At 39.4% G+C, this 24,863-nt stretch overlaps 1 protein-coding gene and 1 long non-coding RNA gene across 2 annotated transcripts in view; one reads left to right on the forward strand and one right to left on the reverse strand.

Moving 5' to 3' along the window:
• The window catches only part of LOC126253219 (uncharacterized protein DDB_G0284459-like), a 457,157-nt gene that overhangs the window by 232,456 nt on the left and 199,838 nt on the right, over positions 1–24,863 (forward strand). Inside the window, exon 4 of the mRNA XM_049954404.1 lies at positions 5,987–6,052. Within this exon, the coding sequence (XP_049810361.1) occupies positions 5,987–6,052 (66 nt within the window). The remainder of the gene's footprint in view (positions 1–5,986; positions 6,053–24,863) is intronic.
• LOC126253220 (uncharacterized) lies at positions 10,204–21,705 on the reverse strand. Its single transcript, XR_007545922.1, has 3 exons — positions 21,568–21,705; positions 18,424–18,516; positions 10,204–10,491 (listed from the first exon to the last, which is right to left on the reverse strand). It is a non-coding gene; the product is annotated as an uncharacterized LOC126253220 (long non-coding RNA).

The raw sequence follows: 24,863 nt of genomic DNA on the forward strand, positions 1-24,863 counted from the left end.
ACAGCGGAATGTCACCGATAACTCAAATGGTCCTTTTTTGGCGCTTGACCCGTTATTTACTTACATGCCACAATTATCAAATCAGTACTGTTGCCATATCCAATAGCTCCCCACGCCCAAGGCTCCTGGAGTTGGAGTGCTATGAGTATCGCTGCCCCCTGCGACTTTCTAGGAGGTTGTCTATCAGACAGGAGCGAGATCCATCACTGAACACCTTCAGAATGCCTCTCAGTGCCTCAGTCGACTCTGGCTCTGCACCAAGCAAGTCCCTGGTGTCTATGGCGTCGTGTCATCGGCGAACGACGCATGGCAGTGCCTCTAACCTCTGCCTGGATTTCAGCTGTTGTCACTCGTGTATTCGTCGTAGCCAGTCAAACAATCCTACGATCTTCTCGTCGAGCATGGTACAGTCCTTCTGGAGGGACCCACGCCTGCTCTTCTTGCCCCACTGCTGTCTCGAGACCACCTCGTCATCACTCGTTCTGCAGTAGTTGCACTAAGGCCAATTGTCTGTGCAATATGTGATATGATGTCCCCCATGTTTCGCATGCCAGTGATTCCTCCCTTTCTCAAAGCCTGAAAGATGGCGATAAGATCCACGTGCACGTCCTCTGGAGAAGCTGTGTTGCGATCTCCACCTCAGAAGATCCAGTAACGTTAGACACGTCGAAATAATAACAATAATTTGTCTCACACCATTTTTCATCTCTAATAATGGCTCTTCATGCACTTAGCACTGAAAATAATCTTTCATAAGGATGAAATTTTAATACACATATGCTCGAACTATCAATTTAAAGTTACGGTTGCAAAATACTGACACGAATTGTTTACAGAAGAATGGAAAAATTGATAGAAGGCGACCGCGGGGATTATTTTGCTTCCGGAAATATGTAGCAACACCCGATGCAATACTGTCGCTACACCTCTCGGGTGATACGTTAAGCAAAGGCAAACCTACATTATAGCATTTGTAGATTTAGCGGAAGCTTTCGACAGTTCTAACTACAGCACAATCTTTTGAAACTAGCAATAGTAAAATACAGGGGGCGAAATGTTATTTACTGCGTGTACAGAAGCCAGTCGGTAGTTATACGAACCGAGGGACATAAAACGGAAGCAGTGGTTGAGAAGGGATTGAGACGGAGTTATAGCCTGTCGCCGACGTCATTCAATCTCTAAATTGAGCAAGCAGTAAATAAAACCAAAGAAAAATCCGTAGAAAGAATTAAAGTTCAGGGAAAATAATTAAAAACTTTGAGGTGTACCAATGACACTATAATTCTATCAGAGATAGCAAAGGACTAGGAAGGGCAGTTGGACGGAATGGACAGTCTCTTGAAAGGAGGATATAAGACGAATATCAACAAAAGCAAAACAATGGTAATGGAAGGTAATCGAATTAAAGGGAATTACATTGGGGAACGAGGCACTTAAAGTAGTAGATCAGTTTTGCTATTCGGACAGCAAAATAACTAATGATGGCCGAAGTAGAGAGGATATCAAATGTAGGCTGGCAATGACAAGAAAAGCGTTTCTGAACAAGAGAAATTTATTGACATGGATTTTAGTGTTAGGAGGTCTTTAGTGAAGGTATTTGTCTGGGGTGTAGCCTTGTATAAGTGAAACATGGGCGATAAACAAATTATTCAAGAAGAGAATAGAAACTTTTGAAATGTTGTGTTACAGAAGAGTGCTGAATATTACGTGGGTAGATGACGTAACTAATGAGGAGAATAGAATTGAGGAGAAAATAAATTTGTGGCACAGCCTGACTAGAAGAAGCGATCGGTTGGTAGGACACATTCTGAGACATCAAGGGATCATCTATTTATTTGTCTATCGAACATGATCTGATTAGGGTCATCAGACCTTCTCTTATATTGGACCAGGGTTTCACGCATAAAGTACCACTTCTTATATCGTCGTTATCTAAGAACTAACAATTTTAATACGGCAAAGAGTATTAAAACGATTTGAGTGTCAGTACTGACAATGTGCGTCAATAATACTATGAACTAATAAACAGCTATGTAAATATTGGAGTATCTACTTGGTAACGTTCTCTCAGTGTGTTCATGGTGTAACTCTTCCCATGTCCGTCAGTCAGTTTGATGGATCAAATGGTACGCTGGACAAATCATAAGAGTGTTCTCCTAAAACCGCAAGTTCCTCAGACTTTAACTGCTCGATTTAGTTCTGCAAGTCTGAATCTTCGGGTCCTTTTAGTATTTGGGGAAACAGCGGGAAAATCAATAATTTGTTTGGTTACATCCTAGATCGTTTGAAATGTGAGTACATTATTGGTGTTACACTGTGTGATCAAAAGTATCCGGACACCCCCAAAAACATACTTTTTTTCATATTAGGTGCATTGTGCTGCCACCTAAGGCCAGGTACTCCATATCGACGACCTTAGTAGTCATTAGACATCGTGAGAGAGCAGCATGGGGCGCTCCGCGGAACTCACGGACTTCGAACATTCGGGTGATTGGGTGTCACTTGGGTCATACGTCTGTTCGCGAGATTTACACACTCCTGAACATCCCTAGGTCCACTGTTTTCGATGTGATAGTAAAGTGGAAACGTGAAGGGACACGTACAGCACAAAAGCATACAGGCCGACCTCGTCTGTTGACTAACAGACTGCCGACGGTTGAAGAGGCTCGTAATGTGTAATAGGCAGAAACCTATCCCGACCATCACACAGAAATTCCAAACTGCATCAGGATCCACTGCAAGTACAATGACAGTTAGGCGGGAGATGAGAAGACTTGGATACATGGTCGAGCGGCTGCTCATAAGCCGGTAACTGCCAAACGACGCCTCGCTTGGTGTAAGGAGCGTAAACACTGTACGATCGAACATTGGAAAAACGTTGTGTGGAGTGACGAATTACGGTACACAATGTGGCGATCCGATGGCAGGGTGTGGGTATGGCGAATGCCCGGTGAACGTCATCTGCCAGCGTGTGTGGTGCCAACAGTAAAATTCGGAGGCGGTGGTGTTATTGCGTGGTCGTATTTTTTCATTGAGGGGGCTTGCACCCCTTGTTGTTTTGCGTGGCACTATCACAGCACAGGCTTACGTGGATGCTTTAAGCACCTTCTTGATTCCCACTGTTTGTAGAGAAATTCCGGGATGACGATTGCATCTTTCAACACGATCGAGCACCTGTTCATAATGCACGGCATGTGGCGTAGTGGTTACACGACAATAACATCCCTGTAATGGATTGGCCTGGACAGAGTCCTGACCTGAATCCCATAGAACACCTTTGGGATGTTTTGGAACGCCGACTTCGTGCCAGGCCTCACTGACCGACATCGATACCTCTCCTCAGTGCAGCACTCCGTGAAGAATGGGCTACCATTCCTCAAGAAACTTTCCAGCACCTGAGTGAACATGTGCCTGCGAGAGTGGAAGCTGTCATCAGGGCTAAGAGTGGGCCAACACTATATTGAATTCCAGCGTTACCGATGGAGGGCGCCACGAACTTGTAAGTCATCTTCAGCTAGGTGTCCGGATACTGTTGATCACATGGTTGTTGAATATGTGGTGTCTAGGAAACATGCTTTCTCGGATCGCTAGACAACATTCAAACAAATCGTATTAATGAGTTTTATTACAAAAAGTAAATTGCAATAATTAACTTTGAATATTACACAGATGTTTTGCAGGAATGGACTTTGATGCATCGATGCAAATCGCTAGTCTTTAGGCTGCTGTTCGACTGGGCCGCGACCAGTCTTCGTGTAGATGGCGCTACTGTCTCGTCGTCGTCGTCGTCCTGGAGACGTGTCGGTCAGCGAACGATTGGCTGACCTCTTCTCACAGCCCTCTCTGCTCTATCTTTCCCCAATGGCGTGCCGGCCCTTGGCTTTACGCGGTAACAATCGGTGTTACACGAAAATGACTCGTCACTGCTGTTTTTATGCGGCACCACTGTCAAAACCGACCATCTCCTATTTCACAGGTTGCGCTTTTCCTGTGTAGTTGCGACCATTTCCCTCACTCCTTATCACGCCCCAAGTGCCCCCGGGCAAGTGCCTGAACAGATTCGAATGCTCACGCTCAGAATTAGCGAGTTGTTAAGCCCTTTTGTAATTGCAAGTGATCATAGGTAGCATATGGTCGAGATGGGTACCGATGCACTTTCTGTTGCCAATCATCTGAATACCTTAACATCTGTTGGTACAGCAATAATTATTGTTGCTGGTGTGAAATATGCTCTTATATCAACATCCATTCCTACTGTAAATATGTGGTGTGCTCGTATGATAAGTCCTATTAATCCAATCGATAGTATAGCATAAATTATACATAGCGTTCCGAATGATTCAGTTCTTCCACTTTCTTTACACATGATGTGTGAAAAAGCACCAAATCCTGATAAAATTAAAATGGAGACTTCTGGGCGGGCAAAGAATCAAAATAAGTGTTGATATAGACTAAGATTACCTGTTATCTGTTCCACCATTCTCCGGAGAAGGCGCTTGTGTGTCACCGATTCCGAAGCTTGCTGCGATAGTCTAACTCCTAGAGTTGTAGACCAACACCACTGGTTCATCTTGTAACTATAGTGGAACGCCTCGACCAATTAGTCATTGTTCCCTAGCGCTATTTGCGAGTGGAACAGGAAAGGTTATCCTCCGCCACGCACCATACGGAGTATGGGTGTAGATGTAGATTGCCTAAGGTAGCATTCGAACTTCTAAAAGGTTTATGTTGTTGTTGTTGTTGTGGTCTTCAGTCCTGAGACTGGTTTGATGCAGCTCTCCATGCTACTCTATCCTGTGCAAGCTTCTTCATCTCCCAGTACCTACTGCAACCTACATCCTTCTGAATCTGCTTAGTGTATTCATCTCTTGGTCTCCCCCTACGATTTTTACCCTCCACGCTGCCCTCCAATACTAAATTGGTGATCCCTTGATGCCTCAGAACATGTCCTACCAACCGATCCGTTCTTCCGGTCAAGTTGTACCACAAACTCCTCTTCTCCCCAATCCTATTTACCTCCTCATTAGTTATGTGATCTACCCATCTAATCTTCAGCATTCTTCTGTAGCACCACATTTCGAAAGCTTCTGTTAATCGTACAGTAAAGCTGCATGCCCTCGGGAAAAATTACGGCCGTAGTTTCCCCTTGCTTTCAGCCGTTCACAGTACCAGCACAGCAAGGCCGTTTTGGTTATTGTTACAAGGCCAGATCAGTCAATCATCCAGACTGTTGCCCTTGCAATTACTGAAAAGGCTGCTGCCCCTCTTCAGGAACCACACGTTTGTCTGGCCTCTCAACAGATACCCCTCCATTGTGGTTGTACCTACGGTACGGCTATCTGTATCGCTGAGGCACGAAGCCTCCCCACCAACGGCAAGGTCCATGGTTCATGGGGGGGTAAGCACTTGCAATACTGAGGCACCACCAAAATCCATCTGTTTCCAGATAAATCCCCATCACACTCTACTGATAAATGTTCTGGCGTATTCTGCAGCTCTTCACACTGACTGGTACCGAAACAGAGGGCACACTGGTTAACACCAAACTGTATGCAACAAAAACTCCGTAACTAAATAGTGTTTTACATCAGAGGTACCTTGTATCCGAAATGTCCTATGTCTTAGTGTGCGTGTAGCTATTCGAACAACAAATTCTTCTTAATATCACCAAATGCAGAAACTTCGTCTACCCATCAGACATTATACAATACGTCCTTCCCAGTTTACTGAATTCGCTCTTCTGTTCACACTCCTGTCGAGCCGTGCGGTTCTAAGCGCTTCAGTTTGGAACCGCGTGACTGCTTCGGTCGCAGGTTCGAATCCTGCCTCGGGCATGGATGTGTGTGATGTCCTTAGGTTAGTTAGGTTTAAGTAGTTCTAAGTTCTAGGGGACTGATGACCTCAGAAGTTAAGTCCCATAGTGCTCAGAGCCAACTCCTGTCGAATCAGAACTTCTTTTTTTCAAATCATTTTATTTCTTTTCCAGAGCACTGGCAGCATTTGTAGATGATTTGAAAATGCATCCAGAGAAATACTTACTGAAGGAAAATTGGTAAGTATTGCTGCTAGACCGGCAAGTGATAATTTTTATTTTTCACATTGAAGTTTGATTCCTTAATCCCGATGTATAACATATCCTGTACCCATATTTTGATTCCTTAATACCGATAAATATTATAACATATCCTTTACCTGTATATGACGTGAAATGTGGTTATCATTATAGTATACGGGAGGTTTGTGTAAGAGTACAGAGTTGAAGAAAAAAATGCAGCTGGCTACTTAATTTTGTACTGTATTCTAACTATATATACATCAATCTGTCATTTATGTTCCAACATTTTAATCCTTGTGAAAATAAATGTATTTTTATTCTTAAGACAGACATCGTCAGAATGGGACTAAAAAGCGTTCAGCATGCATTCTTACCCGCAAAGGAGCACATGAGTGCGTTTTCAGACGAGCAAGAGTTTGCACATGAAATTCTTCAGCAGTTGTCACACAAATCTCATATACCTTCACAATTCACAGTCCATACAGTCCTCACACCGCCATTCTTTACATTGATCACTGTGTATCCCATTATCATCAAAGTCACATCTGCATTTCTGTGCAATTAATTTGTTTGGAGACACTTTGCAGACAGTTTTTTTTGTGTTCCAGAAGATTCTGTTTTTTTCTTACTTTCGATTTTCCTTCTCATTATCCTTTTGTTTCTATTTGAGAGAATTATTTGCTGTTGATGAGGATATTCAATTTTTCGTTCTTCTGTTTCTTTCTGTCAATCGGCGTCTATTTTGGCTGGCTACAATCAGAAATGTACGTTTGCTTGTGGAACTCAGTTCTGTCATTCCCATGTAAGTTCCTGGTTGGCTTCCCTTTGCTGCATCACTTTATCCAGTCGTAATATGCTGACATACAAAAATCGCTACACCAAAAAATAATTAATGTAGAGTAATGAAATTTTGTAAATACATTTGTCTATGTAACATATTTAGGTGCTTAACATTGCAAGATCACAGGTTTACGTAAGCGAGAGATAAGCCACTGCGATTGTGAAATGTTGCTACATTAATAAATGGTGTAAATGTCAGAATGTTGAATGCAGGCATGCAAACATGCATGCATTGTGTGGTACAGGTGCCAGATGTCTGTCTGTACAATGAAATTCCATGCCTGTTGTATTTCGTCAGTCAATACAGCTACGGTTAATGCTGTTCGTGGATGACGTTGCAGTTGTTGTCTGATGATGTCCCTTATGCTCTCGACTGGAGACAGTTCTAGTGATCGAGCAAGCTCACGCACCATGGCAATACCCTGTAGAGCATGTTGGGTTACAATAAGTGTATGTGGGCAAATGTTATCCTGTTGGAAAACTCCCCCTAGAATTCTGTTCATGAACGGCTTCACGACAGGTCGAATTACCAGACTGACATACAATTTTGCTGTCAGGGCGCATGGGATAACTACAAGAGTGTGCTCATGCTGACATACGAATATGCACTCCAGACCATAACACTAGGTGCAGGTACAGTGCATCTAGGCCGCATACAACAGTGCATCTAGGCCGCATACAGGTTGGTTGCAGGCCCTCAACTGCCTCCTTCTAACAAACCTAAGGCCATGTTGGCACCGAGGCAGAACCAACTTCCATCAGAAAACGTAACATACTCCACCCTGCCCTCAAATGAGCTCTTGCTTGACACAACTGAAGTAAAAAATGGCAATGGTTTGGGGTCAGATTGAACGCTATGGGGTGTCTGGCTTGTAGCTGTCCTTGAAATAACCGATTTGTAACAGTTTGTTGTGTCACTGTGGTGCCAACTGCTGCTGAAATTGCTGCTGCAGATGCAGTATGATGCACTATAGTCATACTCCGAACACGATGGTCTTCCCTCTCGGTAGTGCCATGTGACTGTCTGGAGCCCGTCTTCTTGCGACGGTACATTCTCGTGACCGTCACTGGCAGCAATCTCATACAGTGGCTACATTCCTGCCAAGTTCTTCTGCAAGATCGCAGAAGGAACATCCAACTTCTCATAGCCCTGTTACATGACTTCGTTCAAATCACTGAGATGTTGATAATGGCGTCTTTGTCGCCTTAAAGGGCATTCTTAACTAACATTATCTTACCACATCCATTCTCAAAGGTAACTAATGCTCACAACCATTTCATCGTGTATTTAAAGCATAGGTAAAGCGTCCTCATAGTGGCGCTACTAGCCGTACTCTTAAGCATCTGGTGTGATTTAGAATTGATACCATCTTTCAGACATAGAAACACCCATACCATCTTTCATCTATGTTGCATAACTCCTTGTTGTTGCGATATTTTTCCATCAGTGTATTATACTCGATTAGTTGAACTACTATTTTGTCTCTTGCTATTATACGTGAAGGAAGGGCACAAAATAAACATTAGGATTGTATGTGCATGTGGTGTGTACTCCTCTCGCAAAATTAATAGTTGACAAGTGTATCATTAGATTTCACATGGAAGACACTTGCTACCATGCAGACAAGAGAGCTACACCATATAGAGTTAACAGATAGAGTCACAAATTAAGCTGCAGTGACTCCTGCGTTAAAAATGCTAAACCGAATGCTTACCTGAGAAGTCACTGTGCTGTCTTCGAGGAGTGCACGAATAGTATGAAAAAACTTCAAGTCGGAGACTTCACATTCTTGTGACTACGCTGAATGTTTAAACAATTCATATTTAAAATGCGTCAGTTTCGTCATAGTGAAAGCACCTTTGTGGACAAGTACATAGGACTAGCGAAAAATTTCCACTCTTTTGGTGAACATGCCTTTTCCCTCGTACTTTTAAATCCACTGGTCCAAAATATTTCCGCTTTGTTTCACAGTTACTGTTACACACTTCACTTGACAATGCAACCAATATTTATAATACTTTCCGCATCTCAGAAAACACTATCAATAACTCTTTCAGTGGATGAAATTCACTTCGCCCTTTCTGGTGTGACGCAAAAGACAAGTGTGGTATGAACAGTGACAATTCCACAATTTTTTTCTGCTACACTTTTTTTCGTCCACTTTACCTGTGGTGTCAACTATTAACAGACCCTTAGTCAAACGGGAAGTAGCATACCGTGTGCATCCTCTGTGGTTTCATCTGTGTCTGCGGTTTCTGGGCACCCTTCGCTAGGATCAGCACCACCAAGAGAGGTATGGCAAGGTTTGAATTCGGACCCCCTCCCCCCTTGCAGTCCTTAAAGAGGGAGCAGACTACTTAAATACCATCACCATTTTTAGAATAATTTCTATTGGATATAATCCATCAATAACATAAAATTTTATGATTGTACAGTATTCCTGGTCATCCATTTCAGTGAAACATTCAATGCATCTGCTTTAAAAGTTCTATAAACTATTCCTGAGAATAATTTAACACTTTACTTCCATTATTATACAAGTGCAACATAATGGAAACAACCAGAAGGTTGGTTTGAACTCCACACTGCTTTCCTGGACATGTCCTGCTGGAAGTGGTATATTTTTTCGTTCTTCCGAACTTTTAGCTGACTTACACAGCCAGTTATAGGGAGACGTAGAGGTTAATGTGGGCTTGAAACCACCCCACGGTGCAACTTGGTACTTTTCATAATAACAAATATTGCCAGAGATAACACAATGACAGATAAAAATCCTAGGACTTGCCACAGATCGAACCCTAGACTTGGATTTATTTGTAATTTTTGTAGAATTTGTAGTCTGGCACTTAACCACTTTTTTGCCCCATTTCTTTCAATAAATAGAACAGTTTACTGAATCCCATCTCAATAACAGGTATAAACTCAGGTCATGAATTTTGTAGACTGTACAGCATTTATACATAAGGAACACATCTTCCTTCTTGTGTGAGCAATGCATTAAAATATATCTTAGATGGAAGTTTCAGCATTCGATATACAGACAAATCAATCGACTTGAAAGTAATACCAGATCAGTACAGAGGATAGTTATTTCATGAGATGCTGATATTGCAGTGTTACGTGCGTCTTGATCAGAAATTGGTTATTCGTAAGAAGTTAAGGTTATCTTACAGTTTTGAGCGTGTAGGCCAACTGGAGCTGCTCTCTCACAGGTGACAAATAACAACAAAATCTCAACATAACAAAAACACAGTTTACCATTGTTACCTGAAGGGCGATGGGAAAGAACCAAGTAAGTCAATTTTTATGGAACTCAAGAAAAAGCAATTTTAATGTTTGAACTGTGATTACATGATATAACAAAGACATACATTAATGTTTATTCCATAAGTTAAACATTTTGGGTTCTTTGAATGTGGAAATACCATTATTGGCATACGGTGAGTTCCCACAATGAAGTAATTGTGGCCAAGCTGGCTTGCATACTGGGTATTGGATGTCATCAGTATGAACCAACCCACAGATTGAGCTTTCTCCCGTGGCGATCACATTTTATCAAGCTTTCAGGTTCAATTCTGCATCAAAATTACATCACCTGGAAGATACAAAAAACTTTATGAGTTATCATATTACATGCTAAAAACCATTTGTTATTGTCTAGCATAGTTTTAAAGTTATTAAAGTCTTAAGATCTTTATCTTAAAGATAATTTAAGGACATATCTACCAACTGTGATAGAGACATCTGTGAGTAAAGAAGATTATGGTGCAACATATACACTCCTTGACAATTGCTAAGGAATAACTACACGTGCAAAGGAACAACCAATCAATGATAGTAAAGAAATGTAGAGGGCGGAACGTTTTAACTGTAGTGAAGACTGCATGAACGTTCTGTGTGGATTCGACACTTCATGCAGTATGGCGTCTGTTGAAGATTGCTTCAGAACTGATTAGTTTGACATTCTGTATGGTATGGCAACATGTCTGCAAGACATCATTTGAGTCCTTATGATCGTGGACGAGCAGCTGGACTGCTCAAAGCTGGTCATAGTGTCACTACATAGGCCACACTAATGGATGTGTCCAAAAGTGTCATCTCATAATTAAAAAAGGCCACTAAAGGTGGAAACTCTATGTGAAAGCATGATGGTGGTGGTAGATGGACCACCGCTTTGCAAGAGAATCGATACATAGCCAAACAGAATCGATACGTAGCCAAACATCACTTCATATTTTTGCGAAAGTACCCTTACAGCACAGCAGTACTGCAGGGAGATTATGCTGGATCATGTTCACCTGTTTAGGGGTGCTGCAGGTCCTGAGTTTTTGGTTATGAACCACAGTACCCATCCACTCAGAACCGCTGATGTGTCGGGCGCACTGGAGAGAGACTATACTGAAGGTATGGAATTGCCTGCATATGCCCTTGATCTGAACCCATGAAGCATGCCTGGAATGCTCTTGACAGATGTTTCTCAGTGAACATATTCTCCGCAAACCATGCAGGAACTGAAAACTGCCTTGAGATAGGAGTGGGACAATATCCCCAAAGGACTCCTCAACAGCCAGTATGAATAACAGGTGCAAAATGTGCACTAGTGCCCGAGGAGGGCATATTTCTTACTGAGAATCTGATACTGACCTTTATGTTGAGAGTGCGTGGCAAACATTAACGTTACTTATGCCTGTTGCCTTGCTTTCCCATATGGTAAAATCTGTACCATTTTTCGTTATAAATATACCACTCAACGTCTATTACATATGTATTGTGTTTCATGTCAACCACCACTGCCTATGATTATTCCTGTCCAACAACTTCTATGTTCTTTAGCAGTAGTCAAGACATGTATTATAGCAACTTACACTATTTGGAAATACAGGACTGTTAACAGCAATAAATTTAATCTCACTATTAATTATTGGACAAATATTATGAGAGGCGTTCAATAAGTAATGCAACATATTTTTTTCTGCAAGCAGATTTGGTTCTATTCAGCATTGCAGTACACCACTCTTTTGGCTATAAAACCTTAATTTTTAACATTACTCTCTTTCAATGTGATGGCCTTACTCCATCTTCCTGGGAGGACCTGTATGCCTGCATGGTACCACTCTACTGGTCGATGTTGGAACCAATTTTGTGCTACATCAACAACCTCCTGATAGTGCATCCTTCATAGGGTCAAACAAATTGAAGTCAGAAGGACTGGCCTGGAGGGTGGATGAGGAGTCCAGTGACGTTTTCAGAGCTCTTCTCAGGTCGGAGACTTGTGTGAGGCCTTGTGTTTTGATGAAGAAGTAGTTTTGTGGTGACAAACATGCTGAAGTCAACTTTCAGAGAAGAGACGATGTGGCACCACTTCATGAATTGCTGTTTTGTTTTCAGTTCAAAGTGACAAACCCATGTCTCACTGCCTGAGACGATGTTCTACAAACGATTAGCCTCCTAACACACAAGCAATTCCGCACAGATTGTCTTTTGTTGGTGGTCTTCTCTTAGGCAGCGAGGAGCACAGCAACACACACCTCTGAGTACCCCAACTAATGAACAAGTGTGCCAGCACCACCAACAGAGACAACCAGTTGTGCAGCAAGGTATTTGATTGTGATTGGTCGCTCATAGCAAGTGAGTGTGTCTGCATGTCCGAACGTTGTAGGAGTCGCAGCCGTGTGCAGCCAGACAAGACACAGGAGTACGGATGGTTTGTGTGATGTTACGATGATTACAGATGCGTTACCCAATGACTCACCATGCTTTTCTTCACTATCAGGTCTCCACAGACATTCTGCAAGAGCCTATGAAAATTTGTGATGCTCTGGTTTTCTGCTAAACAAAACTCAATGACAGATCTCTGCTTGGAATGCACCTCCATTCCAGACGCCATTTTGAAGGCTAAGTATAGTGCCTCCACGAATTGGAACTTCATGAAACTATAGGGGCTAAAGCGGGAATATCCCATGTTGTCCCACAACAAATTCAACATTTTTTCAACCAACACTGGCCAAGGAAAAATCTGTTGCATTGCTTATTGAATCAGCAGTCGCAATAATCCAAGCTTGTGTGTTCTCAATCTTAAGAACCCTATACACTAGAGAAGCACATTAAACATGTGTTACCAGCTAGCCTTCACTTCTCGGTTATGTGAAGATATATTAGCAACAACATGTGGTTCAGAATCCACATTAATCTCTGGGTACCTTTCCTCTGGTAGTACCTGTATTTGTAATAAGTCTCATACATTTTATTTTGATGTTGTTTGAATACTTTCTACATTCACATTTTTAGCAATTTTTGACATTGTCTTGCAACAAGAGAGAAAATATCACGCATTGAAGGTACAACGGTACTGGTATCTTTTAGAACCCAAAGTAGTCCGGGATTTTTCAGTTGTAAGAACAACAGCAAACAGCACTCAATTAATTAATTCATTCATTAACAACTTGTGTTCCATAAATCCCATTCTGAGCAATCATTCCTGGCTACTTATGTAATCTATACTAACAACAAATTGCACCTAGTGCTAATCTACTTAAACTAATAATTATAGTAATAACTACAAAATTACTTTACACAGAGTGTTCAAAATAACATGTAGAATACTTTGAGAGTTGGTAGTACTTATTAAAACAAGAAAAACAAGTCCAATAAACGTGGGTCCAGAAATGTATACTTTCTGCGATAAAGGCATGTTTACAAGAGGTAATCAACATGGTGTCCATTCATGACAATGCGCTCCTCTGCCCTCCGGTGTAAGGAATGATCCACCCTTTGAAATATAGCCGGTTGTTGTTGTACCTGCTGGCACGAATTGAAGATAAGACCTTGTAGTGTGCGCACATCATTGATTGGCGTTGTGTAGGCCAATTCATTCAAGTGTCTCCATAACAAAAAGTCTAGAGGATTGACATCTGGGGGATGAACAAGCCAAGGTGTGCCCCCCCCCCCTCCACCACCAACGAATCCAGTGGTCCTGAAATGTCTGCATTAGATGTGATGTTCATGCACATTGTGACGAAAGTCATGCATGAATCACATTTATATTGGTTGCTGCAATGGCACCATCTCCAGAAAGATAGACAATACATTAATGAGAAAGTCCAGATAATGTACCCCAGTTAACCTTTGTGGTATCATGTATGGCCCTATTAATCTATTGCCAAGTACACCTGCCCATATGTTAATTGAGAATTGGTGTTGATGCTCTCTTTCCTGAATTGCTTGACGATATCTGCCCATACATGCTGGTTATGGAAATTCACATCACCATCTCTTGTGAACCCTGCCACAGCAGTAAATAAACTCTTGGATGAGAACAGTGGACGTGCAGCACACTTCTGCAACAGCAACTGACAAACCGCCATCTACCATCTGATCCTGTGGCCTTAGGGCCTGAATGCACTGTTGATGTGGGTACAGCAACTGTTCATGAAGTACCTCCCCAGATAAGAGACTGAGACATGTCTTCTGTTGCTGCTAATCATCGCACACTGGTCCCAGGGGTTTCTTCCATCGAACGTAGCATACGCTCATCCATGTCAGGTGTGCGGACTGTGTGGGACCTTCCAATGTCTGTCTTCCAAGATGCAAGGATACCTGTGTCCCTCAGACACAGGAAAAGTGCCAAACAGCTTATCTGTGCTGTGGATATTTTTCAACATAGACAGCATGGGCTCGCAGGCTACGTCCATTTGCTAAACCATAGCACAATATCCTATCCGCCATTTCACTTGTTGGGTAGTAGACTTCCATTGCTAACAAGTGGCATAAGACAGATAAAGTAAACATACTACACCATTTGTATGTACAAACAGTGCAGTAACATTAAACACATAAGTGAATCGGCATTTGAAAGAAGGTGAAACATAATATTACCCAGGGTTGACAGAATAGTACAATAATGCACATAAACATGATGAAAACTAACAGACTACACGTCGACTCGAAGACACAACTGACTACAGACCAGCTAATGGCAGATAGAGTACTGTGAGTAACACATTGTAATACCCTGCCGGCACATCTTACGGAACACCAATGCAACGACTGTGCTAATATCCACAACCAAGAGACGCTCAGCTCTTCCTATAAACCCATGTTTATGCGTTTCCAGACCCATGTTCATTGGACCAATTTTTCTTGTTTCTTTAAGTACTGTCACCTCTCAAAGTATTTGACACCTTTTTTTTTAACATATGTGTATTAATTGAGAAGTAGCTTCTCTGAAATTAGCCACTATTCCTGCTCCTGTACTAATTAGCTGCTATCTTTATCTAACACTTCAAATAAAGTGTTTTTGTAATATCTTTGCACAGACCACTATCAGTTGTCCTGTCCGTCAGTCAGTCTTATTGGTCTAATGATTCAAACTTGGGGGTGAAACTCGTGCAGGGACTTCCAGTAACACGACCTTGGTTCAACGCCCAGCCACTTATAGTGCTGCAATTTTATCTGTCCCATCATCAGGGTGTCTTATTGGATCATTTAAATAAAGTCTATCATATTTGTTTTGGTTTCTTTCAAAACCGAAACTACATACTTCCATAGCATTGTACTTATGATTACAATTTCTTGTGTGCACTATAAATAGAAGCTGATTCTGTCACATCGTGTTCTGTGGGCTCATGTTTGAGTATTTGCTGCTGTGAATCTGTGTGTAAACTGTTCGATATAAAGGCATTATAAGTGTATGTCTGTTATTTTAATTTATTTTTTTGCATCCGCTTTCCATACTTTCTTGCATTTAATGGAACTCCATTTTAGCAGCTTTTGGCAGACTTAGTACAGTATTCAACTGCATTACATTTTGTCCAGAATGAGTTCCTATGTAATTCTGCTTTGAATGTTGTTGATTCTTGCCAATGATTGCGAGTTTCGTGCATTTCACAGTGGCTTGCAGAGTATGGAAGTAGATGTTAATGGATATGCTTTGTAGTGTTAATGAGTAGAGCATACTTCATTGCAAACACTAACAAAGGCAGCAGTAGTTAATGCAAATATATTCACTTGTTATTAACATGTACCGGTACCACAAACAATAGATTTTAAAGGAAATCAGTGTAGTAGAATCATTCTTCTCAGAATCCATTCAGTGTGAGAAAATACGCAAAATGGATGTGAACAAAAGTAACGTAGAATACGAGGAACATGGTTACAATGCATCTAAATCAAGCAGTTCATCCACGGATTCATAAGCAGTAACAAATAGACATGGGTCCACAGAATACTATGCAACGAAATCAGCTTCAGTTTCATTTGAAACAAAAACAAATATGGAATCAACTACCCCAGCCATTATTACAGATGGGAACATATATTAAGCAGTACATGAGCATCATACTTACAAGTGTGCAATATACACAAGAAGGTCATAATCAGGATCACAGTGCCATGAAACCAGCTACTGTGACATATCACATTGGATGACTTACGTTTTGATACTGCTAAAGCGTAATTCTTTCCAATTGATAATGGGCTTACGGTCGAAATTGCAATATTGGGTTTTACAAATAAATATAAAGCCAAAAGGTGACCACTATATCACATACAGAATTTTACAAGACTGAACTCCCACTATGAGAAGTTAATCTTTAGTTTTTTATTGGGTGTTCTCGAATATATTACTTTGCATGGTAACAAAAACCTTTACAGGTACATGCTCTACCACCAGACTATCAGGCCCACCCATAATGTATAAATGAAAAAGTCATCATCTCGAATATATTACTTTGCATGGTAACAAAAACCTTTCCAGGTACATGCTCTACCACCAGATTATCAGGCCCACCCATAATGTATAAATGAAAAAGTCATCATCTGATAATCATCTTTCATAAAGCAAGAATACGGATGTTTGCACCACATTTTTCTCATATTCAAAGTTCACTGCTAGGACACTAGGAGGGCTATTGTCATTTTCTGTTTTCGAATCATAACATGGGCTTTGCACCTCTTAAAATTTGGTATTATGTGAGGTCAAGGCAATTATTGGTGAGCGAAATGATGGGATGTAAGTATTAGTAAGGAGGCTATATAAAAAAATTAATGTGAGCCTGGAGGTGGTGAGGTCATGGTATCAAATACCGGTGAGACAACAGAATTTTTCATTCTGTCTTTAGGCTGTGCTGCTTCTGTAAGTCATGTTAAACAGTAGGTTTCCCTTCCCTGACAGGATTACTGGTGTAGGTTAAGGGCGCACAAGTTGCTGAAGTAGTGTCCAATTGAAAGAATTTGCGAACAGGTCACATACCTCTTGAGGAAAGTTCAGCAGCCAATCGTGCCATACATATTTACTTTCAGCTGTCCATATACAGGCAAAGGCAGGATTTATCTAATACACAGAATTTATACTTTTGAGTCAAAGCATGGGTGTCTGCAGAAATTTACTAGGCTGTGAGGATACCCTAAAATTTTATTTTTTGTATGAATGAGTTGGAAAGTTTCGAGACATAGTATTGTCTCTCAAAGATCGGCCACATAGTGCTACAATTTGCTACATGAGATGTTTAGCAAGATAACAAGCAATAAATTAGGAAGTGTATGAGAATTTTGCAATAGATAAAAACTCAATAGATTGCAGCAGCAGGGTGAGGGGCAAGTACCCTCTTTTCACGGACACCTATTACTTTAAGCATTTAGATAAATTTTAGAAAGAGTTGCTAATGAGAATCTTTTCTTTGTTTTTAAATAGTTAGGGATTTTGCATTCTTTTACGTACTTTTGCACCAGATATAAAACTCCAGTTTGAACCCTAGAGGGAGATACATAGTCTACATGGAAATTATTTATACTTGTCATGTTATGGCCTTGAGTTGCTGAGTTCATTCTATTTTTATTAACTACAAATACCATAAGGGCATGTGAGTATAAAAATCCCTAGGCTTAGTGGAAACAAAAGTCCTTCCAACCTTCACTGTAATTCTACAAAAGGTAAAGCCACCATCAATCCAAAGGTTGGTTTGAAAATTCTACTGTATTCCTAGACATGGTGCTACTGAACCCCATTACAAGCCATGCCTTTTTTTCCATCATCTGAACTGGTCTACCTAGCAGTCAAAGGGTAATCTACAATTTAATGCGGACTTCAAACTAGAATCAATCCACACTTTTCACATTAATAAACATTACCCAAGCTGAAATAAGTGATACGGGGCACACAAAAGGGGTTAAAAACCATTATTGGTATGTTTTTCTCTCCATAGTCTCGCACTTAACCACAGAGCCACACACCACTTTAGTCACTGTTGTAGGAAAATCATATACTCTTATTCTTGAAACCTGTATGCCATGTTTTGTGTATCTGTGTATTTTCTTTGACATGGAACAGGTCAAATGGACCCTCACTTGTCAAATGGTCTGGAACTTGCCAAAAGATACGTCAGGAATCTTGAAAGACTTAGTCATACTTTCAATAAACAAGAAATGGATTATCAGCATGGCATGATGCATCTGTTATGTCAAACAGTTTTCTTCAATCCAAATTTCTAGAGTCCAAAAACAAACAAGAAACAACAAAAAGCTTTCATACCTTAAAAATGAAGACGGTAAGTACAACGAATATTGTACCAATGATGCCAAACTTCTTTTTCAGTCCCATATCAAAGACACCAAAATGTGAACACTGAAAAGCCAGAAAATGTAAACAATAAAAAGCTTTGAAATGTGAACAAAACAAAAACTAATGATAACTTAAACAGAGGAATGAAGAGGCATGAAATGTGCATATTATCTGAGAGCTACAGGAAAGGTGTAGCTGGAATTATGTCTAGCATGCAAAAACAATTTAAAATAAGACATTACTGAACCCGGAGCTCTTCTCTTTGAAGTGCTGAAAAGTTGTGAAAATCTATTAAAGAAGTATGCACATAGAAAAGAAAGCAACATAGCACAAAGGGCTCTAAGGCTAGCGCTTAAAAAATCTCATGTGAACACTTTTGAAGTTAATATTCCTCATAAGTATGACTTGATGGACAGCACATTTGTAAAACAGGAAATAAATTTAGCAACTAAAAAATTAAGGGAAGTATGTGACAAATTTACGCATGTTAAATTTACTGAGCTGACAGCTCACTTACCTCCGCAAGACATAAGCTGTATACGAATTCTAAATATAAGAGAGAACTATACAGACAGATCTTAAATGCTATTGCCAATACCAAAACAAAGAATCATGCAAAAAATTACATGCAGAAATATTGTATTCAGTGAAAGGTTCCATTACAGAGGTACAAAATCTGGTTGTACGAATAGGATTATTGGCAACTCATTTGACAGTATCTTGCACCAGTGACATAACACATTAGACAGCCAGATTTATTGGAATCCCCAAGAGTAATCAAGCTGAGAAGAAAGAAGACTTCCACAATACAGGAGGATTTTTGGAATCCACCACTGCAGGGGAAGAGCATATAGCAGAAGATCAGAAGCCCAAGCCACCAATACGTATCCTTAGTGAAATTACCCTGATACACAATACTGATAATTCTAAAAATAGTGTATAGGCCTATTTAAACAAATCTAAATATCTAGAAATTTTCTACCAGAAGATAAGAGGACTTAAAAATAAAATAGTCCAGTTGTAATGAAGCTAAATTTTACTGAATGTGGAAAGCAACCTGACACATTATATTTCACAGAACACTATGTCATAGTGGAATTCACAAGTTGTGCATTGACAGATTCGGCTTAGTATCTCAGTATTGTAGATCTACCATGGAGAAAGGCAGAGTAGTGCTTTACACTAGAAATAATGTACTACTTTGAGCCCTAGACTTAAGGTATTTTTGTGTTTAGCAACACTTTGGAGTGTGTGGCATAGAACTGACAGCAAACAATACATCAGTTGCCATATTATCAATTAACAGGACACCTGTAGGGAATTCGGGAATCTTTCTCAAACAAAATGAAGCAGTCTTGTCAAAATTGTAAAAAAAAAATTAATCATATTACTAGGTGACTTTAATGTAAATTTCTTGGTTGAAAGTAATAAGAGTAGAACTAGAGCAACAGATGAGCTCTTACAATTTAGTGCCAGTACCAGAAATTTCCACTAATGTAACGGGTCATTCTAGTACTTTAACTGATATAGACACAGCAGCTTGACAGTCAGTCAAGTCTTAGATAGGCTGTTAGGCCATGATGCTACAATTCTTACTATCCCTTAGTGCCATCTTAAGATAAAACCACAACCTGTCTAGAAAGCTGTGAGAGTAACAAATAAAGAAACAATGGAGACATGGAGGCAGAAGCTACAGTTAGTAAATTGGTCTGATGTATATTATACAGATGTTAACTTAAAACTTAATGTGCCTTTTTATTACTTAAACTACAAGTCTGTTTGAGGAAGCGTAACCAAAGTAAAGAGTTAGAGAAAACTGTGCTGTAACACTGTATTTAAGCCATAGATTACTCAGGGCATAAAGATTTTGTGTAAAAGAAAAATGGATTTGTATGCGTCAGCCAGACTGCCTAACAATTCTGGAATGATGAGACAATATAAAGTGTACTCTACAATATTACGGAAGATGATACAACAATTTGAAAGTATGTAGGTACTTAAAAGAAGTGGTTGATGAATCTAGTAACAAAACGAGTCATATGGAAATATGTGAAAAATAAGGCTAGGAATAGTTCAGCTGCCAATGAAATGATCAGTTTAAGAAATGTTTGCAATATATATATGATCCCAAAATGGTGACCAGTATTTGCTTTCAAAAATCATTTTTTAACATTACAAATCCAGCATGGTGCCTGAATTCTTTAAATAAAGCTATGGAGTTCTTACATAACACTCTAATTAACGTAACAGATGATGTGCATGCTCTGTAAAAGACAGTGATTGAAATAGAAAAAAAATAATTCCGCCTTTAAACAGCACAATTTTGCTGAAGTTGTTAACATTACCAGTAAATTACTGAAATAAAACTGTAGAGAAATAAGGAAAGTCCTCTGTCATATTTTTAATAAGTCACTTGAGGAAGGACAAATCCGACCAACTCATAAAATGGAGAAATGACAAATGCTACAACCTATGAATCAATTTCATTTCTCTCAGTTTTTCTAATGTACCAAATAAATTGATGCACAGCAGAACAGTTTAGCTTCTTACTAAGTACAACATCCTCAGCAACAGCTTTTTTTTGTTTTGGAAGAGTGTATCAACAGACGATGATATACATGCATTTATTGACAATTAAACGACAGTTGGATTATTTTGTGACCTGTCAAAAGCTTTTGACAGAGTTAGCATATGCTGTTGAATAAAAGACCTTAGGAATGAGTGGTGTAGTAGACTGGAGGCATGAATCGTATGTGCGGTAAAAAGCAAACAGTTATAATGGAAAGAACGCATGGTGGCCATGTGTCTTCAAACTGTGTATCGTTTGCCACTGTATTGGGCTGACTGTTTTTTCTAATATTTGTAAACGATTTACCACTACATACATAACATGTAAAAGTTATTACCATTTCTGCCGATGCCCACTACTATATTTGTATTTTATATCAGCTAGTAATCATTCAGGAAATATATTAAGGGGGTAGTACCTAAACTATTTGCAAATTTGGTAAACTGAATTAAAATCAATTCTCTTTCAGTCAATCTAAAACCAACGGTACGGTATTTCTTGGTTAAAGGGATTCGAGTTTATAAGTTCTAATTACTATTACGTACGTGAAACTTCTCTGAAGGTTTTATATTTTTGCTACTGTGCTGCATAAATGTTCCGCGTCGAATTGCAATTAATTTGCTGTTCTACAACACGTTTCAAAATGGCGATGATCACGGGAATCAGCTGTTGCGCGTTCAGCAACGTCACGTGACTATGTAGGGATTTGCGAACGCCAGGCGCTATTCACTTGTTACCTCACAGCGCGAAGGTCGCGCTAGTGTAGTTTTGTGGTGAAGGTTTGTAGGTTGTTCTGCTGTGAGAGACGAAGGTGATGTGAAGTATGTCTGTGATATACAGAAAAACCATTGCATTTGCCGACAAGTTTGTCCCACCCAGTCTTCAGCCGCTTTGGAATCATCCTGCTGGACCCAAGACAATTTTTTTTTGGTCCCCCGTCTTCAAATGGGGGCTTGTCATTGCTGGCCTTGGAGACCTGAAGAGACCTGCGGATAAAATAAGTATTTCACAGTCTGGAGCTCTAACAGCCACGGGAGTAATATGGTCTCGGTATTCTTTAGTAATCATACCGAAGAACTGGAGCCTTTTTAGTGTGAATGTATTTGTTGCAGCCACTGGTCTGTATTCACTGTCACGGGCTGTTAACTATCAGCTAAGTCTTAAAAATAAAAATAGTGAAGTTCCGCAGCAGAGCTGAGGATGTAGCGTAGTATATGCAATGTAGAATTCATTGATGCCGTAGAAAGTAATTTTGACTATACAGAGCCAGTGATACTTCTCATGTAGTCTTCAGAATCTGCGCTGTAATTCCACACACAAAACATGGATTTCGATGTATCATGAAATATTTATTTTAGTTTAATAAGCGGTTTTATTGCTTTTAACGGTTTGGTGAGATATGTTTGTATCACTTTTGTACGTTTCGTTTACCATAAGCACAGCAGTTTCACTAATGATGTGGACGGGAAGATAACTTACGTATGAAAGACATCTGCTAATTCTTCAAAATTTGTGGGAAGAACTTATTTGAGACGGCGAAATTCCCACTTTTCCGAGGTAGCAATTGTATTACTTTGTAAGAACCGCGAGCCGTCAAACTTTAATCTCCATGCAGTCGAGTACTGCACACTTGTTACTGAAGTGTTAATTTCCAAATTTCATTCCCCTACTAGCTCTAGTAGAGTGACTCAAGCGTTTGCTCAAGTGAACTTAAAGTTCAGAATCAGGTATTTATTGTGATAAGGAACTTGTTTCTCAATAAAAAGTATCAAATGCTTATAACGTGGAACATCGCCGAAGACTCGCATTCCACTGCCATGTACCTGTAACTTCCGGTGAATGTGGATATCAGAAATAGATATTTAGTACCAGTATTTTATACAACATGACATATTCACGTATAAAATGTAGTCGAATCTTCGCCTGTCTGATAACATTATGACATAGAAGAAATCTCTCGTTAAAATTGGAATAAAGTTTGTAAACAATAGATGTTTTATGAGCCTAACTGCCTGTTATTTTTTACACAGGGAAAGCAGCAGGTTTTTCGTCTTTTTTTAAAGAAGGCTTTGTACTACGGTTTATCAATTTCAAAGCTTCTGTAACTTTCAGTTTAGCCCATATTTCAGTGAGATGTATTTTGCACCTTCAGATAGCGATTCTGCTTCTCTCCAAATTGTGTAAGGTGAACTAGTATGATTAATTGCATTAATGATGTAACTGCTAAGTTACTTGGGTTTCTTGAAAAAATTTTATTCTGATGTTATGGAATCTCTCAGATACGAAACTGATTCTGCTGATTGTTTGCTCTGTTATGTATGTTGTTTGCAATATTCTTCTTTTTCAACCTAATGACTGTGATAGTTTTGCTGTGATTCAGTATCTGAATTGCTTTGAGATTGTTTGCAAAAGCAAGAAATCTTAAGTAGTTTTGGTATATTTTGTTGGTCAAAATGTATAATGAACTGTAAATTTTTGAAAATATTTTCTTGTTGCTAACTTAGATCTGGATTGTGAGACACATTTATGCCATTTTCAATATAAACGGAGTCAAAAGTTGTCTTGCCATAATTAGTGGTAACTAGTAGTAGTAATTTTGGAGATTCTCTTGTGAATTTAAAACAGTAGCGACACATAGATGATATTGTTTCTAATATTTTATAAATCTTGTTAAGATTTCATAATGTTTATTTTTATTGGAGTCACTGCATCTGTTTTTGTTCTACTGTTGTAGAGAATACATTGAAAGCAATAAATAGTGATTTATTTTCATATTATATGTACTTCATTTTTACACAGAACAGAAACATCTTAAGACACCATAAGACAGTTCAGTGATAAATCAACATTTGTAATAAGGTATGTTGTTGCTAATTGGTGTATTTTAAACAGAACCCATCTTGGGCACTGTTTCAAATTATTTGCTGGTTATAGTCAATTTCAAGAGATGGCAACAAGGGTTCAGAACCCTGTATTTAATTTTTGAAAGAGAAGTGTTTTATGAGGCATATATTTATCACTGAATTACCAAATATATATTCACTAATGATACATTAAAGCTGAAGAAGAACTCTGACCATAATTTTTGGAAACATTATAGATTTGACATTTAATCAAGACATGAACATAAATATATGTAACATATGGTGTGAATAAAGTGATTTGCTGTTACTGATGGTAATATGCATGCATGCGTACATTTCTGAAGCACTAATGTGTGATCTTGAATTACAGAAATGAACACAATTGTATAAAATGTTACGTATGTTGCGGTCTGATGACTGCCATTTCTTTTGAAGGAATAGTTTCCTTAGATGCTCTAATGCTTTCTCATGTATAGCTATGCAGCCACTGTAGAAGTTAACTGTTTTCAAGCAATTTAATGCATAGTCCATTAAGAGTCTTCAGTGCACTGTACAATGAGAAATGGTGCCAAAGAAGTACTCTTCTGTCAAGCTTACCTACTTTGTGGCTTCAGCTGAGGTGATGTGAATATTTAAACCGCAGTAACATTATTGTAAACACACACACACACACACTTATTTTCTGGAAGCAATGTAACTTTTGAAACTTGATTTGATGGTGTCTATAGAACACAGTGAATGAATGGATGCGAGTGTGGAAATTTTATGCTATTGTCACAAGAACTATCAATGTTTGTTGACACATTCAGGTTCGGTTGTACATTACTTGTATCCCACAGTAATCATCATTTGCTTTATGGTTTACCCAGTAAACCCTCTTGCATTCCCTTTGCTACTTCTTATGTACAATATTAGTATCTGATCTATCTAATACAGTATCATTTAATATTCCTTCAATGATAATTCATTCACATTTT

This window comes from Schistocerca nitens, chromosome 4, assembly GCF_023898315.1.
Source record: "Schistocerca nitens isolate TAMUIC-IGC-003100 chromosome 4, iqSchNite1.1, whole genome shotgun sequence".
NCBI lineage: Eukaryota > Metazoa > Arthropoda > Insecta > Orthoptera > Acrididae > Schistocerca > Schistocerca nitens.